The 21,178-nt window shown below is 39.1% G+C and overlaps 1 protein-coding gene across 14 annotated transcripts in view; it reads right to left on the reverse strand.

The window, feature by feature from the left end:
• Positions 1–18,518, reverse strand: part of BRSK2 (BR serine/threonine kinase 2) — a 302,070-nt gene extending 283,552 nt beyond the window's left edge. For 9 of the 14 annotated variants that reach the window (XM_021403472.1, XM_021403470.1, XM_021403475.1 and 6 more), the window contains exon 1: positions 16,225–16,318. In XM_021403472.1, coding sequence (XP_021259147.1) covers positions 16,225–16,318 — 94 coding nt within the window. The other 5 variants (XM_021403467.1, XM_021403474.1, XM_021403464.1 and 2 more) reach the window with 2 other exon arrangements.

The following is a 21,178-nucleotide window of genomic DNA, read 5'->3' on the forward strand; positions in this document are numbered from 1 at the left end:
ATCCATTTCTATTCCTCCTCCAATAAACTATCAATGAACTTCTGCAGCCATGTGTTACAATGTCATGTGTTTTTAAACCACACACAAAAAGCTGAGTAAGCAAAATAAAATCATGTTTCAGAGACTGTGGGTTACTCAAGAAGCGCTAGTGATGCCTTGACCTCCACTTTTATCTTTTAAAAGAACAACCCTAAGGTGACTGAAGCTCTGTACTCTACATTGAAAGATGATCCAGTATCTCTTATTTTTTATACCAACATACTTCCACTACTCAGTTCAGTGGATTTGTGCCAAAATGATATTTTACTGCTTTAAATTATAAAGAAATACAAGTAAGTTTTGACATTCACTGACATTCAAGATAGGGGGTGGAGTGAGTAGGGCACATTTACTTCTTTCTAGCTTTCTTTCATTTTACATGCTTCCTTTTCCTATTATGCTAACTGCAAGAATTAGATGTCAGAATTTGACCCATCCCTGCAACATAGAAACCTATGTAAATCTGGCATAAAGAAAACAACATATAAAACACCCTCCAAAAAATTAAACCCCTCAACAAGTTGAGAGTTGCATCCCCAAAATTAGCATAGCTGAAATGGTATTTTTTACATGATACATCTTCGCTTATCTTTTGATAATGACTAGCAATTATATTACGGGTGACCTAAAGCCCTATCTAGTAAGGGCACAGATTTATACCATTTTCTGTCCACAAAATGAATTCAAAGGACACACATGCTACAACCATTGTCTATCACTTAGAATAACAGATAAAACGTACCGTGATATCAAATAAATCCTATCCATCGTTAGTCTTACTAATAAAAAACATTAACATACAGAAACAAATTCATTCAGCAGATTTTGTTTCACTTTTCACACACGCAGTAGATCTCAAACATCACACTCAAATAGGTGCACTTTAAAAACAACTAATTTAAAATTGAATTATTTTCTGTTCAGCTTCAATTATAGAAAAGCTTGTTTTCGTCCCCTTTCCAAAATAACATAACTGAAGTTTGAGCTTCAGGGTTCAAACATAACAGAACCCTATGTCTTCTGTAATTTTTACAGAAATATAGTTGCAGATGCAGTATGGTTTTAAAATTTTCTATAGTCCTGAAAATGAAACAAACTAAACGCATCCCTGTCATAACCTTAGTTCCTGAAAAGCCTCTGCACAGAACTCTGGGTTATCATCTCAGAAATGACGAGTAATATTTTACTTTTCCTACTTTCTAAACTCGCATTTCAGCTTCCCAATACATCACATAGTCCTTCAAAAGAGGGACTAAGCGGAACTCAAATGATAACTGACTCTAATGCTAGCAAAAGGATAAATTTCACTTCTAAACCACTGATCAGAGGATTCTCCTTCTCCATTAGCTGAGATATTTTTCCAGGCAGTAACTTGAAACATAACTAATGGTAACACCCATAACAGACTTGTAAGGTCACCCCTTAAAAAAAAATAATTCTGTGATATTTGAACTTTTGAGTTCATCGTTGGCCTCCTCAGAAATGCGTGCATTCCTAACAATCCAGCCAGTCTGCAGAATAACCCATTAACTTCACACCCACTTCACACCAACCTATACCCTTTTCCAGGCAATGGTTCTGTAAGCTGAAGCTTACTGAAATAGCGTTTGCTAAATACCACTTGGCCAAATAAGACTGCTGTATTATCAAGTGGGTGCATTTATTAACCTTGTTTTGCCTTTTACATTTCACTTTCAAATTTAGATGGGGGTGGATGAGGTGAGGTCTGGAGAAAGGAAGAAGATGTGGGACTACGAAGCAACTTAGTTTGAGGCATTTTTAAAATCTTCATCTGTCTGTCAGAATTTCCAATGACTCACAAGAAGAAAAAACAAACAGACAGCAACAAAACAAGAAAACTCAACCCACCACCAGAGGGCTGTTGCCTGCGGGAAAATGAAACTGCTGCATTTTAACACTGCAGTGTAATTGTACTGGTTCCACAGGAGCATAAATAAAAGTGACCAAGTTATAAATCTTTTATAAGTAGAACACACAGCATCACACAAACAGTTTTTTGGGTGTTTTTTTTTTTTTTTTTTTAAAAACAAAATGTCAGTGAGTAAAAGAGATCAGGGACAAATGTCCCTAAGGAAAAAAAAAAAAGCAACAAAAGTCAGCATAATCACAAACTGTCAAAATGGGAGATCAAAGCAATTCTTCTATATTATTGGATAGTTAAACCAACTTTGGTTTTACATTGCAGCCACAGAAATTTCAGCACTTACAAATCAAGACTAAAACAATTAGAAGCAGCAGCTATGGAAAACAAATACAGCATAAAAAGGTAGCATCACCTGGAAAGACCAGAACGTATCCTGATTTTCTATATCATCAGGAAACGAAAACCAACAGATATATGTTAAATGAAATAAAGCTACACACATGAACACTAGCCGAAAAAAAAAAAAAACACTGGGTCTAAAAATGTAGCATTATCCCAGGCCCTTCCATGCTGCTTTCTATTTCTTAAAATTGTATCACTACTATCTGGCTAATCCTGTCAGTCCCAAAAGAGAACTTAAGCACTATCTTAGTTTTACAGCAGGGCATCATGAAAAATAGACAAATTAACTCACCAGACACACCACCCCAAGTCAATGGGGGAGCCTGCCAGCGCCAGTGACAACTACATAGTTACTGCTTCTGAGTAATCTGCATTTTACTGTACAAAGACGTGAACAGAGCCAGTTTTGTACAAGTGCTTCTACTGCTCTTCCCCAAGAAATCACCAGTCTATGACTTAACAGCATTTTAGAGAGCGTAAGAGTACAAATAGGGATGCAATCCTTTGAGAAGGTGAGTACCTTTAATCCAATAGGAATTGAGAGCACAGAATAATCTTTCACAGCAGATTTAGAACTCCACAGGATAATGCGCAAGGTTACTATTTTGTGTACACGAAGGAAAAAAGTAACCCTGCAATGAAATCATGCACACTCCTAACTGTATAGTCCATTGAATACAAACACAGTTTATCCACATCGGACATACCACCTTGATTTCTAGCTGATGGGGGTTTGTCAGTAGAGCAAAACAAAGGCACAAATGGTGTGAGTACATCAGGTAAAGATGGGGAAGCCTGGACTTCTGCACAGGGCAGAGGTCTCAGGTGCTCAGGTAGACTTACCCAAACTTCACACAGCCTGCAGTGCCCTATTTTCAGTATCGCTTGTGCCAGGAGACAGGGCATTATCTGCTGGTGCTACTATCACTCCTCTGATTGCAAGATAGACATGTCATTTGATCAAAATCCTTTTCCTTAGCATGTTTTCAGTTTCCGCCCGTTCAGTGAGGAGAATAAGGTCTACCACACCAGGGGAGATCCCTCTGGCACACTCTTTGGAAATGAGCAGTAGACACTCAAGAAGCAAATGTGAGGTTAACTCTGCTATTCTAATCAATCTTTTTACAGATGTTTGAGAAGCAATCCGTGGATGAACTAGTTCCCAGGCCACAGGCACCAAGGCACTCAGAACAAATAAGCACTGGTGAAGATGAAGGGGCTCCCAGCTGTCATTCACCTGAACTGATGGTGATAAGAGCAATGATAATGACAGTGCTACAGCTCAGATCTAGAAATGACACCTACATTTGCAGCATTTCCTTTGAGAAGGAAGAGCCACCTGGTAACAAGATGGCAAATGTCCAGCTATGCTAGTAGTTCAGTCATGTCTGTCCCTAGAAAAAGGTGCAGCAATACTAAATATAAGGATATCTTCTACATTCTGATGTACAACGCAAACTGGTCAGGCAATTCCAGTAATGTATGCGACAGAATATTAGAAAATTACTGCTTAAAGCATTCAAACCATTTGTCTACCTTAATTTTTCTGTTAGATGAGCAGACAGATTTTTGTTTTAAAGATAAAAGACAGTAATTTCTAAAATGCCATGCCTGTATTTTCAATGCGAATTGAATTCACTTACAGCATCGTTCCACTTTGTGCTCTAATTCACTTGAATATTCACTGCAGAGTTGTATTCCTAGGCTCTTCTTAACTAGAACACTGCCAGAGGTCTGCCTCTGCTATCATCAGTGAGAAATGTGCTCATGGGTCAAACTCCCCTCTCAGACAAACTTGAGCAAGGCCTTGAAGTCATTGGGGCTGCACAGATGTAACTGAGTGGGGAATTTGACTAAGTAATATCCTCAGTACAATCAGAAAACAACCAGAAGCAAAAAGAGATGCAATTTCACAAACCACGAGCAATGAAATAAACCACAGACCCAGAAGAAACAGAGCACAGAAAAACACCCAGAAACACTAGGAGAGATCTTTCCTGTTGACAATTACTATTTTCATCAAGCTTTACAAATTCATGAGTGTAAGTTTGTGGGGGAAAAAAAGGCATAGATTATAACTAGTTTCAAAAGCTAATGAAAAACTGTTTAAGGCTGCTGCTCACACAGCATAAGGATTCTTAAAAGCTGTGCCACTCATGGCCATGCCTTTTCAACAAAACAAATGCCCGCGTTTAATAGGGCTATGGCACTTGTGTCATTGCCAAGCTGTAATATAATACTTGGCTTTGTCTGTGGTGACCATTTTTGTACAGACAGGCATTGCAAACATACAAACAACTCTCAGTCTTCCTCTCAGCTTTCTGCAGGAAAGGACTACTTCAAATACTGCCACTATACCAAAATGGATACATGGAGGAAATACAGAGACGGATCCCTTCTTCCCACACTGCTCAGTCACTGAATTCAGCTCGGAAAGAGGAAGGACCAATTTCAAACCTCCACTACCCCTGCTTTGCACAGCTTCAGCTGCAGAAAGTAGACAGGAAACCAGCTTATCAAGATGGATGAAGATTTTCATGGTATTAGATCACAATGTGGTCTGGTCTAATACCACTTTTTCCTCTCAGCTTGGTGTTAGAGTTAGGCGAGGGGCAAAATTCAGAAAGTATCTGTGCTCCAGTCAACTCAACCTGCCACAGCAGCATCTCATCGTTTTCTGAACTAAATGCAATTCATAGAAGCTGCGCAGTTCATGACAGCTTTGCTTCAGCCTGATTTCTTAAGGAAACAAAATTTATATCTTCATGCTGTTTGTCTGTAATTCCTCCTATATCATCAGAATAAGTTAAAGAGTTTCAATGAAGTTTTGAAGTACAAGAAAAGTCTCAAAGATTCCACGTTTCACGCTGAATGCCTGAGGAAAAAGGTATAAACTATTCCTCCCACAAAGGAGGGAGAGACTGCGATTTAATCCTTAACCTCATCTAAGAGAAAGTAAGAAAATGGAAATTTTTTCTCAAAATTAATCACAACAGAGATGAAATTACAAAGCGTCTCAGCCTTGGAACTGTAACATCACCAAAACTTTTCCAAGAATTTCCTCCTAAGACCTTCACTAATTCTCTCAAGGAAATTGCAGCTATAGGAAGAACCAAATATCTGCCTAGCATCTTCTAGATGAGAATGTTAGCTTTTAAAATAGCTACTAGGTTGAAGAAGCAAGGTAACTGAAGTAAAAACACAGTCCAAACTTCAAAAGGAAAACTGTAACTGAATCCTGTATCTGATGAGGGCGGATCATCTCAATGTGACAGCTAGAACTACCCATGACTTGCATCTTGAAACGAAGACAAGAGCTTTGGAACAGAGGGGATGAAGAGATTCCAGTAAGGTAAAAATCTGAGTGTCAAATCAATTCACTAAACTTAGAGGCAGGTCACAGGTATTAAAAGAAATCCATATCGTCATTTATTGAAGCTTACCCTGGGCAATGGCAGGCAAAATGAATAACTCAACCCCCTGCTGGCAATGAGTCAGTACAAGGCACAAGAAGTTTTTAAACATGTCACACAGTACATTTCACTCCACAAGGATCTAGAACTTGAAGCCATCTTTTCCTACTTAAACTGGTGTTTTAATTTGGATGTAATAAAACTGTAGTCTCAGCACAGTCGTGTGATAGCCTCGCTCACACTTCAGTAGAGCGGACTGTTTGAAAGAAAAGGAAATCATACATCAGTGCATATTTAGCTAGAAATATGTTACTGTGCTTTATCATAAACTATATTATCATAAGGCTGACAAGCCAACACCATAAACAAGATCGACAGGTACCTCAAAAAGGACCAATTAAACACCCAATTTTACAAGGGCAGTATCTGAGTAGAAATTTACATTGCTAGCCTAACACAAAAATAAACAAGAAAGAGAGTTAAAGAAAAGAAAAAGGTAAGGTGTTCCACCATCGATCCCTGCTTGGTCAATATGAAGACCTGGCACATTCTCACATGCCAGTGTAGATCGACTCTTAAACCTTCATCAAACTTAAATTTATAGGTCCAAGAGTAGGCTTCAGAGGGACAGCAGAAAACTAAGACTTTTTGTCTAGACCAGTTTGTTTTTCCCAGAAAGGTGCTCCTCCGTTATTTTTGTTCCAGTCAATAGTGCCTAATGCCTAAATGACAGAGATACTCAGCTGATGGCATGTAAGGCTGAATACAAAGACAAACGATCCTGCAAAAGCAGAACTTGTTTATACATACGTAATGTAGATACTATGTCTAAAAATATATATTACATCACAGATGTTTTTTCTCTGACATTAAACATACACTGCAAAAGATGGCAAATCAAAATTGCAATAGCCTCAGGATATAAAGAAAATATGTTGTTTGTTAAGCAGGAAGCCAGAAGAGTACTTACTAAATGGATGCCTGAAAAAGTTTCCTATCCATTTATTTATTAAACTGTGAAAGTTAAGTACTTCACTAGAAATATAATTATCATAGATGTAATTTCCACCCAGTGTTGGTACATTTAAAAAATAGAGATGGCATTTACACATCTTTAGCTACCTGATGTTCGTTTCCCTTCTCATTGCCTCCTAAACCCAGTATCGGCCCATTTTTAACGGTCAGGCAGTGTTACAAATCTCTGAAACAGTTTTTAACAGGAATAAACTCCTTCAGTCAGTAACTGGAAGAATATACAATTTTTTCCAAATTCCTTAATTATCAAATCACTTATCATCAGTAAGTAGACATCATATAAGAAAATGCAGAAGAGCCTGTTATTGACTGAACAAGGAACAGTCCCTTCTAGGCTAAACCTTTCCAAAGTTACAAATGAAGTTTAAACAAGGAATTGAAAAATGTTTTTAGTATTAAATATGCTACTGTATTTACACAAGGAAGCCAACTGAAGGAGCAGTAAGAGTTAAGCACAGAAACTGACCAGCACTGAAAATTCAGCTATTAAGACTCCCAAAGAGTAATTTAGGGCAGCTTCAATTTATGTCAGTTGATCATGAACTCTCCAGTCTTATGGAAATAATTAAATAGTTTTCTCAAAATATAACTGTTATTGCTGACAACTCAAAGTAAATATTCTGCTCCACCCAACCCAGCACTGAGTACACCAACTGGTTCCATCAGCCTGAAGGTTACCCTGCAAGGGAATGTATCTGGATTTGCTTCTATTTAGATCCCAACATTTATCATTTTTATCCACCTCACTCTTCAATTTTGGTTTCCCAATCAGAACTTAATGTTAACATTAAACCAAACCTATCCCTTTCTAAGCATATTTTGCTTCCTCTGTCAGTGTCCTTGGCAGTATTTTCAGTTGTTGATACACACTTCCATTTATTAAACTGTAAAAAATGTATCCCAAGGTCACTGTGAAATAAACAGTATATTCCCACTTGCACAGTCCATAGCACAACAGCAATCTCACAGGCATTTGTGTCACAAATGATGACTTTATGACAAAAATGCTTGCAGCAATATCAGTAGAGTATTATAGAATCACAGAATGGTTTAGGTTGGAAGGAACTTTTAAGATCGTCTAGTTCCAACTCCCTGCTACAGGCAGGGACACCTCCCTCTAGAGCAGGTTGCTGAAAGCCCCATCCAGCCCAGCCTTGAACTCCTCCAGGAAGAGGGCAACCACAGCCTCTCCAGGCAGCCTGTTCCAGTCTCTCACCACCCTCACAGTAAATAATTTCTTCCTGATATCTAGTCTAAATCTACCCTCTTCCAGTTTAAAACTGTTTCCCCTCCATGCTGCTACATGCCCCTATAAAAAGTCCCTCTCCAGCTTTCCTGTAGGCCCCTTCAAGTACTGGAAGGCCACTATAAGGCCCTCCCAGAGCCTCCTCTTCTCCAGGCTGAAGAGCCCCATCTCTCTCAGCCTGTCCCCATACGGGAGGTGCTCCAGCCATCTGATCATCTTTGGGGCCCTTCTCTGGACCTGATCCAACAGTTTCATGTCCTTCTTGCATCGGGGGCCCCAGAACTGGACGCACTACTCTAGGCAGGGACTCAGAAGAGCAGAGTAGGGGGGCAGAATCACCTCCCTCAACCTTCTGGTCACACTTCTCTTGATGCGACCCAGAATACGGTTGGCCTTCTAGGCTGCAAGAGCACACTGCTGGCTCCTGTTGAATCTTTCATCAGCTGACACTCTTAAATTCTTCTCCTTAAGGCTGCTCTCAAGCCATTCCCCCCTTGAACACTTACAACAGGACCCAACACAATTTCTTCTGTTCCACTTAAATCCCATTTAAACTTAATTTTCAAAAGCACCCAGGAATGAAGAAATCATATGGTGGACTGTTTACTTTTTTCTTTGAACTAGGTTTTTTTTTCTTTTATCAGCAACGGTTCTAATGTGTAAATAGATTAAGAGTAATTGATAAAAACATTGTATTTTACATTGAATTTTGAACAGAATTAAGTCAAAATGAAATACGTTAACTAACACCACTGATACACTTCAAAAGTATGCATTTGAAATGAAGTAAGTCTGATTTAATCACATTTGTGCTTCTCTGAAAATACCTGTTAGTTCTTGGAAGTAGTGAAATTGCTACCAATAAGTTCTTTGCAATACCAGGCAGTGTCATTAGGAATGTCAATAATCACATATAACAAAAAGTTGACTCACCCAGCTAGCGATGAGGGTCTCTGGCTACAGAACACTCCTCCTCAGGAAATGGTCTTCATCCAGAAGACACTCTCCCTTCCAAGGCTAGCCCTTAAATGAGCCCATGGAGGGCTACACCCTAGGTCCTCTCCCTGGGCCCACCCCTTCCAGTCAGGAGGGAAGTTCAGGTAAATTGCTTGCCCCTGAGCTTCCTGGGCCAGCCACCCCCTTCACTGGGTGCTCAATCATCAGTTCAGACTGTGACATAACAGGTCCCTTACAATACCCCTTAGGAAAACTGTGACTTCTAGGTAAGGGTGTTCATGAGAATCATGTTAAACTAGACAGGAAAACTACATTTTCAGAGTTTGCCTTGTATACCATAAGTGTTTGCATAACCATCCAAGTGGAGTATGACACTGTTACACAACATATCCAGCAGGCTACAGTCAAGAGTACAAACCAAATCTTTGAATATTGACCAAGCACGATCAATCTGAAAGTGAGGTAAAGAGAGGTAAGGAAAGGAGATAAAGTAGTTGTTTGCCAGAAAAAACTGCAACAAAGACTTAAAAGAAATCACTCTGCACTTACAGACACTGCAGATAAAGACTGTTGAAGTTCATTACGAATAGTATTTACAAGAAGTTATTCACATTACTCTACAGACCACCATGGATGTTTTGAAGAAAAACTGTACTGCTTACGCAAGACCTGAGCAGCCCAAATAGTATTATTATATAAGATTGCAAAACATTCTGGGTTTGTTTAAAATAAAAACAAAACCAGAAAATTTCTTTGGGATGTTTCTTAACAGAACAATCCATGACAAATAAAAATTCCTTCACCTTTACCTATTTATCATGGGCTTGATGAGCTTCCCACTTAAGTCAGTGCAACTGAACCAACTGACTTCACATGGGCAGTTAACAGTATCAGCATTTGAAGAGGATCACTCCCTAAGCATCCACTTGTGTGTCTGCCTTGACTCCACCGCCATGGAAATCCACCTCCAGGCTTCAATCTCTTCTCATTTTGACTGTTCTCCTACATACATAGTAGGTTTTTCATGAACCAGTACTTCAGAAGGCATTAATTCCAAATTTCTAACTCTTTTTCCAACTCAGTAAGCTTTCATCACCTACATTTGTTACATACTACCTACCTACTAATTTTAAGGGGAATATCAACATTTATTACCACCATTACAATTACTATTTAACTCTATAAAGCGTATAACATTAAAGACTCCGTAAAATATAATGTATGGAGTAAATTTATGGTATACTAAAAAATGCCACAGTGTCAGAGAATCCAAAACATTCACCAGCTGCTCCAGTGCAATTTATAAAAGTAACCGCAAGGACTCCTTTAAAATACTACATTTGCTCATCACAGAGTCACAGATTTTCTAGGAAGAAAGAATTTTTCTCTCTCAATAAAATTTACTTCTAAATATTTTTCATTTCTCCAAACTCTTGCTATTCTAAGATAGTTCTTCCCACTACAGTGACGCTGGGACAGCGACAGAAAGAGAAAAGGCACTTAAGCAGCAAAAGAACTCCATTTGAAAAATCACTGCTTCCATATTTCCTGCTGATGTCTGAAATGTTGATATATAAATAATCATCTAGTCCTACTCACTTGACAGTGTATCTGAATTTTAACAGCTCCTGGATGAGAAAGCTTACTGGGCTTTACAAATGAAAACAAACATTCAGAGCCGACTCCTGTTTCAATAACTCCATGACAGTTTTGCTACTTATGCCAGGATAAAAGATTGATGACATGCCTCCATGAAGCTCATAGAAGGACAAAGGCTCATAAATGTTTTCACTGTAACGGACAGAAAGGAGTTCGCAAGGGAAAAAAAAATGCAAGCCAGAAAAGGGAAGTTTGGACTTGGAAGTTTGGACACAAAGCACAACTCTCAAGGTAACACTAGTTTATTTCAATCATAAATGCAGGCAAACAGTACCTTCGAACAATCAGACCGAAGGTACCTAAATTTAAGAGCTACTAAATCTCTGAAAATTCATAATCGTTACTGGAAAATCCATTAAGTCTAAGTCACTATGACTTAGTCTTCCTGGCAAAGTTTCACTAAAAGATTGTTTTAAAACTTCTAATGCTCTCAGTACTGCTTGCAATACTGTATTTCTAGCAATACTGTTACTCCTATTATTGCTGTTAATTAATCACTTAAGTCCTCACAGACCATCATGGAAATAGGGTACAGATTCACCATTTTGAAAGTGATTCTCGTAAGGAAAGTAAGAAATATAAATAAAAACATGAATAGAAAATACAGTTTTAAAAACGGCCATGGAGAGGACCACAACGATTAACACATCAATAACCATATATTCATCTAGACAACTAAACTGAATAACGCAGTACTTTTTTTAGAATTCTCTCCAGATCTAACACAGTGGGACAAAAAGTAAATATATTTATAGCAGTATGGATAAAAAGAATACACTTTGTTTAGCCTACATACCTTAAAAAAACCACCACAAAACAGGCTATCAAAATCACATTGTCTACCAAACACTCTTCCAATAGATTTGAAGCTTTCAATTGCAACCAAGTCTGACACACACCAAAAAATAACAAATTTCAGTTTCTGAGGATGTCACAGAAACAGGTGGTTAAGGCTGTGAAGAAACATCCTGTTCAAGCCCTCACTGAAATAAAAGACTATTGAATTTGCGGAGACACAAATGTAATGATCTCTCTTATATAACTGAACAGCATATTGCTGAATGCCGTCCTGATGGATCACACAGACAAGATATACATAAAAGAAATAGCTGTAAGTTACATGGTATACAATACAGAAAGGAGATCCCTACACTTTTTCAAAGGTCAAAGTGACATGAGTTTCAAGCAGTATTCTTTGTCCTGAATGCCTGCACAACTGGGCTTGAAATGGAACGAAAGGCATAAAACAAAATGGATCAGCAACATTAGTTTTTCTCACTAAGATTACGTGAAAGTTAATAGGATAACTACTACATAGAGTTGGTCTCTTATTACCTGTAGACAGAACAGTGTTTTGGAAATCAACTGCACATTGATTTGGTGCCATAGCAAACTACGATGCTGAAGTTCATAAAGCAAATGTCAAATGAAAATATAAGAAAACACTCTGAAATTTGGCACTCCTTCACAAGAAACAACACTTGAGTTCCTCGTCTTTGACAACAGCAAATATTTACTAATGACTGCAACCCAAGTTACTTTTGAAGAGTTTTGAGGGTGAAATAGGATTAATGGGAGCAAAGGAAATGCATAAGCAAAAATATTTGTGGAATGAAAATAAACAAATAAGAAGAGAGGAATATACAAGAAACTGACTTCACACAAAATGAGTGGCAATTGGAAAAAAAAAAGTCTGAGTTAGGAAAACTAAAACGATATTTCATGTCTAGGTATAATTGGGGTTTCTTAAGGTGCACCGTTTCCACCTGTCTTATTGTAACGTGACACACATCCTTTTCCTCATTACTGTTAATTACAATGGAAACCTCCTATAATTAACTGTAGTAGAAGGTAATTCAATGAAACTTACATAAACCAACCTTTCCCACGCACTCATATATATAGAAATAATCTTTTGCACTAACACTTCTGTAAAATAAAATGTTTTGAGTATAATAATTCAAATTATGCTGCTTCTTCTATTCCAACAAAACCATTCAAATACAGATTCCATGAAATATCCGTCCAGCTGCAAAAAAAACAAGAGAGAGACTCAGCATTTAACTTATTACAAAAGCAAACAGGCAAATGAAAACCATCTAACTACAATACTCACATTGTACCTTAAATTCTTATGCTATGTTATTCAAAATAATTTTCCATATCTTCTCTACCATTGCTGCTACCAGCAAAGGCGTAAGCACATATATCTTTCAGCTCTGCCTTATGCGGTCCTTTTCTGACTTCTCCAACTAAGAGCTCTTCATCCTCTCTTTGTGGCATCAGTAACCCTCGGCACACTTGAGACACCAGCACGGAACGTTACTCAGGACATATTTTGCGTACTTTATTTTGAATTCTAATCAACCTTTGAAACAGTGGTTGTTACCCACCAATTTGAATTAAAGGCTTTTCCACATCAGTCTGCCTAACCACAGCCAGATATCATTAGGTTCCACTAATGTCGGAAATGCAGCATCTGAACCTCTTTGCAGAGACCAGTAAGCTGCTGGTGGTAAACACTTTTCTCAGCTATTAAGAAGGTAGTCAGTGAGAACTTCATGGAGACCAAGAGATATAATTCTATTTACCATCACATTACCCTTCCACAGCACCCTTTCTAAGTCTGCCTTGAACTATGAGCCCATGCCCCGCTCCAAAAAACTATTATTTTGATCTCAGTAAAAGCAGGTTAGAGTGATTAACAGATTTGTATAATATTAATATACCTGGGAGCAAAGCTAAAGTTGCATATCTGAAATAATCAGTATCTTACGCAAAATGAAATGGTAAGTATGAAGATCACTGCAAAATTGATAGGACTTTGCAACACAGCTTACACTTTCTTTCCACTGACCATTATATTTTGCCAAATTTTTCTCTCTTTCCCATCCCACAGAAAAAAATATACGTGCATTCCAAGCTATTACCTCCTAATCTTCCAAGCTTTAAAGTCAAGCTCTAAGGGAATAATTACAGCCACTATTTTTCTTGAGCTATATGCCGCTGCAACCCAAATTCAAAGTTACATACCATGACGAAACAGTATGGTGAACGAGGCCCTCACGCTGCGCTTGTTGTCATCCCCCTAAAATACTGCAGGTTGCTTGCTTACCCTCCAAAACAAGCAGGATGAGGACTAGCTACATATCACACACTGTTCATGTCATTCTGCACGCTGGCAAATGTGATTAGCACAGAAAATGCGAGAAGACCAGAAGGCATCTTTCCATATTCAGCCATGTACGTTTAATACTGAGCTAGATTTCACCTCAGTGCATCATTCTGTTGATCGACAGTGGGTATAGCAAGGAAGACATAGGCTGACATCAGCTACTTTCAAGCTTTTCTCTTCTTCCCCTCCCTCATTCACCACCTCCAGCTTCTATGACACCATGCATTGTGCGTTTATGTGCACTCATGTGCACAGACAGCAGAGACTTATCTATTAACATCAGTTATGTGGTAAAACTACAAAAGGAAACTTTCACCCTCGTCCAGGTGGTTAAAAACTGCAGAGGCCAACAGCAGCTTCTAAATGCATGCTCTCCTCCCTCCACCCCCACATCTCTAATCACTTAGGAGGAAGATAGGAAGATTAGCAGAGAGGAAAAAAATAACCAAAGCTGCAGATAACCCTTTAGGACCACAACATCAGGCTATGAGACCTGGAGCAAAAGGTTAATGCGGTAGTATTTTCAGGAATCTTAGACAATTGTGTTTTATACGAGAGGGAGGGGTGCTGAGAGGGTAAGAAAGAGAAAAGGAAATGGTGATGAAGACAAAAATGAATTTGTCATCTACAGCTGGCTCTTTGATCACCTGGAGTATCCAGGAAAAAAGATTACCAAAAGAAATAGGATAGTTTTATTACCAGCATACTGCATTTTTTGGTGGAGTATTTTCATTATCATCAGAGAAGATTTTAGTAAGAATACAGCTGCACAAGTAAGGGCTTATTGAGCTATGCAAAGAATAAAGGTGGTAACCAAAACACTGACAGAAAGCTACCTTTAGCAGCTGGTATACTGAAAATGATTTTAAAAAAAAATACAAATAAAAGTCACTTTCACTGGAAGACAATGTCATCCTCATCCCTGTCTCTGAACGGTTGCTATGGGGTTGTGAAGAGGAGGGGAAAGATGGGGGGGGTTATAATCAATCATCTCAGAAGAGCATTGCTTCTTACAGAGAAAGATCTGGATTTTGACTGTGTCCCTAAGAAAATTGCGGACTGCAGAGCTGCTGCCACGCAGGGCAATGAGGAAGCAGGCAGAGCGGAGGCAGCAGCTGGGGATGGAAACGCCTATTAAAACCTTTAGACAACAGATGGGCAAAGCTCGGCTGGGTTTAAAAAAAAAAAAAAAAAAAAAAAAAAAACACACACACACACACACACACACACACACACACACAAAACCAACAACAACAAAAAAAACCCACCCCACCAAAATGCATCATGTTTTATTGTCCCACCATAACGAACAACACTTAATATCCACATGCCCAAAGAAGCTCCCCCATGGCTGATTTCCCCTTTCCCTGAATTATCATCTCAAGTCTCAATTCACTTTTAGGGGGGTCTCCAGTCCAATGAATTTGCCAGATCCTACTGCTTATTGCACCTGTTACTGCAAAAAATAAAATAAAATAAAAGGGAAAGACATTTGGGCTTCTTTTAGAGGTTTTCTGTCCAATTAAGGATCCCCTGCCCTTGAAGTGAATATGCTATCTAAGCAAGCAACAGCAAGTCCAGATCTTCAATGCATTTAGAGGATCTAATTATGTCATGTAGGGCAGAAGCACCTGCTCTCTGCTAATTCCCTCCGCTCCGTTTCCTCTTTTTAATATTTCTTACCATTGTTCCATTCAAGAAGATCTGCTGGGGGTGAGTTCATAAACAAGCTTTAAGAGAAATAATTAAATAACCTCCCCTCCCCCTCATCCCTCCTACAAAAACATAGGATAACCAGAATTAATTCTGCAACTGATCCTCTATTTTTCTTTTATTTCAGGTGCTACACAAAAAAAACCCCACCAGCTCATCCATCCATATTTGCTAAATGCCCAATGCAGTCAGTGCCACAGACATACTGTATATATTTCCCACCACCACCAACTGCACCTTAAGGACTACACCCTTTTCAATCATGATGTCATGAAATACTGCTGGTGACTCCCCCACTACCACCACCACCACCTCCTTGGTACTACAGGCTGTGAACCTTTCATTTCAATATAATTTGATTAAAAAGAAAAGACTTCTAAGTAGGGCAGAGAAGAAATTGATGTGAAAATCCACCACAAGCAGATCATCTATTTTTTCCTCTGCATGCACTCTTTCTGTCACCAGAACAACACCCATTAGAAGGAGAAATGAACATAAAGCATCACTGGGCTTTTTTCATTTTTTAAAAGGAAAAAAATAACATGAATATTAAAAATAAAGCCAAAAATCCTTTATGAATATTATCTTCATTAAATCAGCAAATGGGAAAACCTGATCCCTCATATATCCCATCCCCAACACCTCACTGGCTGCTACAGCACCTTCCCCTTGGCGCGGGTGCTGCTGCAAAGGAACCAACCTGTCTGTCCTTTTCCTAGGGTTTTCTCCAAACGATAGGGTCCAACATATTGTGCATGTTGAGCTCCGCTGCCTTCTTTCCCTGTTGATGTCATTTCTACCTGGATCTGTAATTCTGCAATGTGTATGTGCTGATGAGATGGAATTTCTCTCTGCAGTTCTTTAAATTCCCACTTTGCAGCTGTGCAAGCAAAGCACTCTTTCTTTTTGCTTTAGTCCACTTGGTTGCAGATTTTTCTCTTCCTCCTCTTTCTTTTCTCTCTCTCTCACGTGCCTGTTGTCTCGCTGAGTCTGCCTGGGACGCTGATGTGCGAAGGAGTTATTTTAATGTTCAAAGAGGGGGATCTACGATCCAAGCCCAAGGAGCATGATGCTGGTGATCTGGGCTCCGCACGCCTTGTTCTCTCTAGGAGCTGTTCAAGGGAGAGCCAGAGCTAGAGCAGCGGAAGAGCCGGGCCCCACAACTGTGATTGACATTGCTAGCAGCCAATCCCCTCGTCTCCCACCTCCTTCTCCCCTCCTCCTTCCACTACCTTTTCTTTTCCATCAGCAGCAGCAGTTACTGCCTCTGCCTGCTACAGAGCATCATAATCAATGGCAACAGCAAACACCCAAGTTTATCAGTCTATTGATAAGGCACTATTAAATATAATTAAGGAGTGTATTAGTTTAAATCCCAAGCACACACATTTCTTTCTTCTGAATTATACTCAACTATGCAGCTGTACCTCCATGGTACTGAATAAAGGATGTGACTGTGGCAGGAAATAGGAAGGGAAGAAAATCTGCTTCAGAAAATGAACTTGAGAAATTCATTAATTCTGTTTGATTCTGAAGGACCTGTATCTTCTGTGGGTTTTACCCTTTAAAGAGAGCATTCTGGGAGGAAACAAATAGAAAAAATAAAATGACAGGGAGGAACAGGGCCCATCCTGTAGCTACTGAACTCAGTGACAGACTGCTTTTGAATTTCATGGCAGCAAGCAGACTTTACATCCTTAGGTGAGCAGATCAAAAACAGCATGGCCGCTGTCTTCATTGTATCAGAAAATCCAGGTGTTAAATGGGAACAGGAAAGGATTCTCAGATCCACAGATAATACGTCCATAGGCTCTATAGCAGCAGAGTAAGGAAATCTGCATTGTTTTTGTCCAAGTACTTACACAAATCTTTAAAGTCCTAAGGGTTTAACAAGAAGTTTTTTAGACAGAAACCTATGTACTTTCTGGACTCAGGGCCATGCAGCAGATTCAAACGCCAGGGCTATCGAGCCGAAACCAATACCACACAAAGTTCCATTTTTACCTTCTCTTCTCTGCACTATTCCAGACAGAAAACTGGTCAGGATATCCTTTCTGAACTGCAACCAAGAAACGCACAGCAGAGATTCTTCAATCGTGGAGGAAAGCCATGTCATGTCTGTAAGGGAATGAGAGAGTAAAGAGGGGACAAATCTTGGATGCACCTTATCACTTTATGTTGCTAATCGAGAGCAAAGACTAGTGACTATTTCAGGGTTGGTGTTTTTTTTCTTTTTTGAAAGAAGGATTTTTTTTTTTTTAAATACCTGTATTTACATGAATCACCTGCTGAAGGAAATTGGGATAACACTAGAAATGTGCTCTGTACCTGTAACAGAGGCAACACAACTCCACCCAACAGGTTGCAGAGGAGTAACAAGATGAGGAGGTGTGAGGAAACCAGGCCAGCAGCCTGAAACTTTAAACCGACTCCAAGGCATCCTCCTGCCTCCCTCAGGAAGAAAAAAACCCACAATGCTTGTTTTGACCTTCCCCTGTTTATGGTTCACCTTTAATTACCTCCAGAGCATGCTGCTACAGCCACCTGCCAGCAAACCCCAGAGGTGGTGCAGCCCCACGCTGCCCCCAGTGCTCTGCTCCCACTCAGACCACACTCACCCTGTGGGACTGCCTGCTAACGGCTGCTCCTCCGCTGAGAGGACTGGCTCCACCGTCACCAACGGTACCTTCCAGCCCTCATGGGTGTTTACTCTCCTCCCCTCCATCTCATTTTTGCTAAACAACAAATTGTCATTTCTCCAATCTTTCCCAACGCTCGGATGGCATTTCCCTGTGCCTGGCAGAGCCATGAAGCCAGAGGGCTGAGGGGAGAGGGTGCAACAGACCCTGTGGGTGCTCATGGTAACATGGCGACCGCTCGGCCCTGCTCTTCCCGCCAAAAATGCTGAGACAATGGATGCTATGTTGGGTCCCCCTGCGGACTGGCTCTGAGGGCTGCAGGCAAAACGCTTTCAAAGGCTGAAAGTATGAGGCTTGAAAACATCAGGAGAACTTTGACAGGGCAGCCACGTGTCGAGAACAGGTCTCTGATCCTCGTTCTACACATGCTGAGAGTACACCTCTGAAAGCAGAGGCTTTCCCTTGCCTGCCCAGCGTGTTGTGAGGTGAGGCATGATGGTGGGAGGAGCAGGCTCCTGTCAGGGTTGACAGTTTGTCCAAATTGCTTAATTATCCACGCAATCATACTAGCAACGTGCATCACCATCCATCTTCACACTTAACAGCTTTTAAAACTTGTATTTTATAGGGCTTTTGGTTGGAGACGACGGGGTGTTTGTATGTAGATAAACCGTGTCCGGGTCATGGTATTAATAGAAAGATGAGGAATCAGACAGTTTTGCCCATGAAAGACCCAACTTATGTATTTCCCAGTTTGCTTCCATTGTGCTTTGGGGAAAATAACAGTTCCCTGAATATTACAAATCCCCACTTTCGGCAGCAAAATGCGTGCCGGTGTCATGGCTGGAATAAGAGCAAAAACAATTCATTCATATGACCCTGACTAGGAGATCAGCGAGTTTAAAAACAAACAAACAAACAAAAAAATCCAAACCCCTTTGGTGTAATTTAGTTATTTGTTCTTTTGATTCCAGAAAGGTATACTGCTGTACTGACCTATTGCAACAACTTTGACCTTTCCTTCTCAGCTCTTCTTGAGAAAATATTTGGACACCTCTTGCTACCTGAATAATCAAGTGCTGTTTATTTCATCTGTTCATATAGACTAAAAACCCGTTTATCTATATCCTTTGATATGAAACTCACTCCTTTGAATCTAGGTTATGTCCCCCTGGTGTGAATTACTTATACAATAACTCCCTCAATTATTTGAAGCCCTGTTTATCCAAATGTTTTGATGCTCCCAAAGTATTTTGAATAAACAGGGCTCTGCTGTCGTTGGATATATCAGATATCTTTGGGGATGCATACAGGATGATTTCCCCTGACCTTATTTTGTATCATCTTGTGCTTAAATGAACAAGAAATGTAAACTTAACTGTATAGTATGGGCATCATCTGCAGTACTTTCATTTCAGTCCCCATTAATGATTTTTCTTTAGTTCTCATTAAAGGTCCAAACCTCAGAAATTCTGCTCAGGAAAAGCTCAACACAGATGCAAATAAAAGTTTTGCTTGACTAATAAGTGAATAACAATAATAAAAATATCTAGAATTTTGCTCAGCTTTATCATACTTCTGATACAAAGGAAAGCAAAATTTTTTTTTTTTTTTGCATTTTTCAACAACTCCAATTAACACTAACTTGTATCTTCTCAAAGTCTTCTTGTTCATTTTTTTGTTGTTTGCCACTACCTTTCTTATCATACCCATGAGAATCTTAAGGGTAAAGATCATGAAATTATGCAAGAACTGGAGGGAAAAAAGGTTCATAAGGACATTATATACTATTTTTCACTTGTTCAGTTGAATGTATTCATGGAGTTACTAAAGAAGTGTCCGATTTCCAAGAAAAGGCAGCAATAAATTTGTGTAATTAGCATAGAATGAGTCAATAGTCTTCTCATGGTAAGAAGAATTTAACAGAAATCAGGAGTTTATTCACAGTTAGAATAGCCTATTAGCTAACAAACACCAATGGTAAGGGCATATTAAAGACAAATGGTACAACAACATACAGCATTTTCAGCGTCAAGATCCATTTTCATATTATCAGTATTCCATCCACATCTGTGGACACATGATACCTTTGATAAACAGTATCAGGAATAAAATATTTTGCAAATTGACCCCATTGCACAGATACATCATCAAACTGAGCCTGTTATTTGCACGACCTTTAAGCATCAATGCTGTTGACAAACTGTAATATCTATATTGAGAATAATGATATAAAACAGTCATATCTTCAAACAAACAGCCTAAAATTGAGAAATCTTTCCCGTTGGAGTAGGTAGATAATCACCATCTTCCTAAGAAGCCTAAATAGACTCTAAGAAAAGAAAGGGATTTCAGTAGTGTAAGTAGCTGTTGTTTCAAATTTTTAGAATACTCTCACATTTCAGGCACATTCTAGTATGCATTATGTGCTGGAGAACTTAAACTACTTAACATTGGTTGCTGAAAGACAGTGCTTCTGCAAAGATTCACACTTTAACAGCTCCTAAACTGCTCCATATTTCTCAACAGAGGTATATCATGAAAGCATTAAACAGACAGACACCTTGGAGAACCATTGTTATTGTTGTTATATTTATTTTGTATTTAACTTTATTTTCTGTATTCTATGTATTCTAGTCCATCATTTCAAGTTTCACACAAAAAATGAAGTGTTAGTTCCTTATCTGCATACCACCTTTTTTTCATGCAAGGCTAAGGTAAAAGCATGTAAAATATTTAATAATAAAATAGTGAATAGCATTACAAAGACTTAAAAAGGATGCTGGAGAGATAAAGAAGAGACATTTATATTTAGTCTAAACACTAAATACGAATGACCAATTTTGCCATTTCTTTATGCAAGTAACAAGCTATCAACACTTAAGAAGTGTACCTCACAGTCATTTAGCACCCCCGCACCTTCCATTGCATGCAGATTCTTTTCTCAAGAGAGTCCTGCAATTTTGGGGTCCATCCTCTATATATGTGCACACTTTAGGCTTTCCTGAGTGATCT

This window comes from Numida meleagris, chromosome 6 (assembly GCF_002078875.1).
Source record: "Numida meleagris isolate 19003 breed g44 Domestic line chromosome 6, NumMel1.0, whole genome shotgun sequence".
Classification (NCBI taxonomy): Eukaryota; Metazoa; Chordata; class Aves; order Galliformes; family Numididae; genus Numida; species Numida meleagris.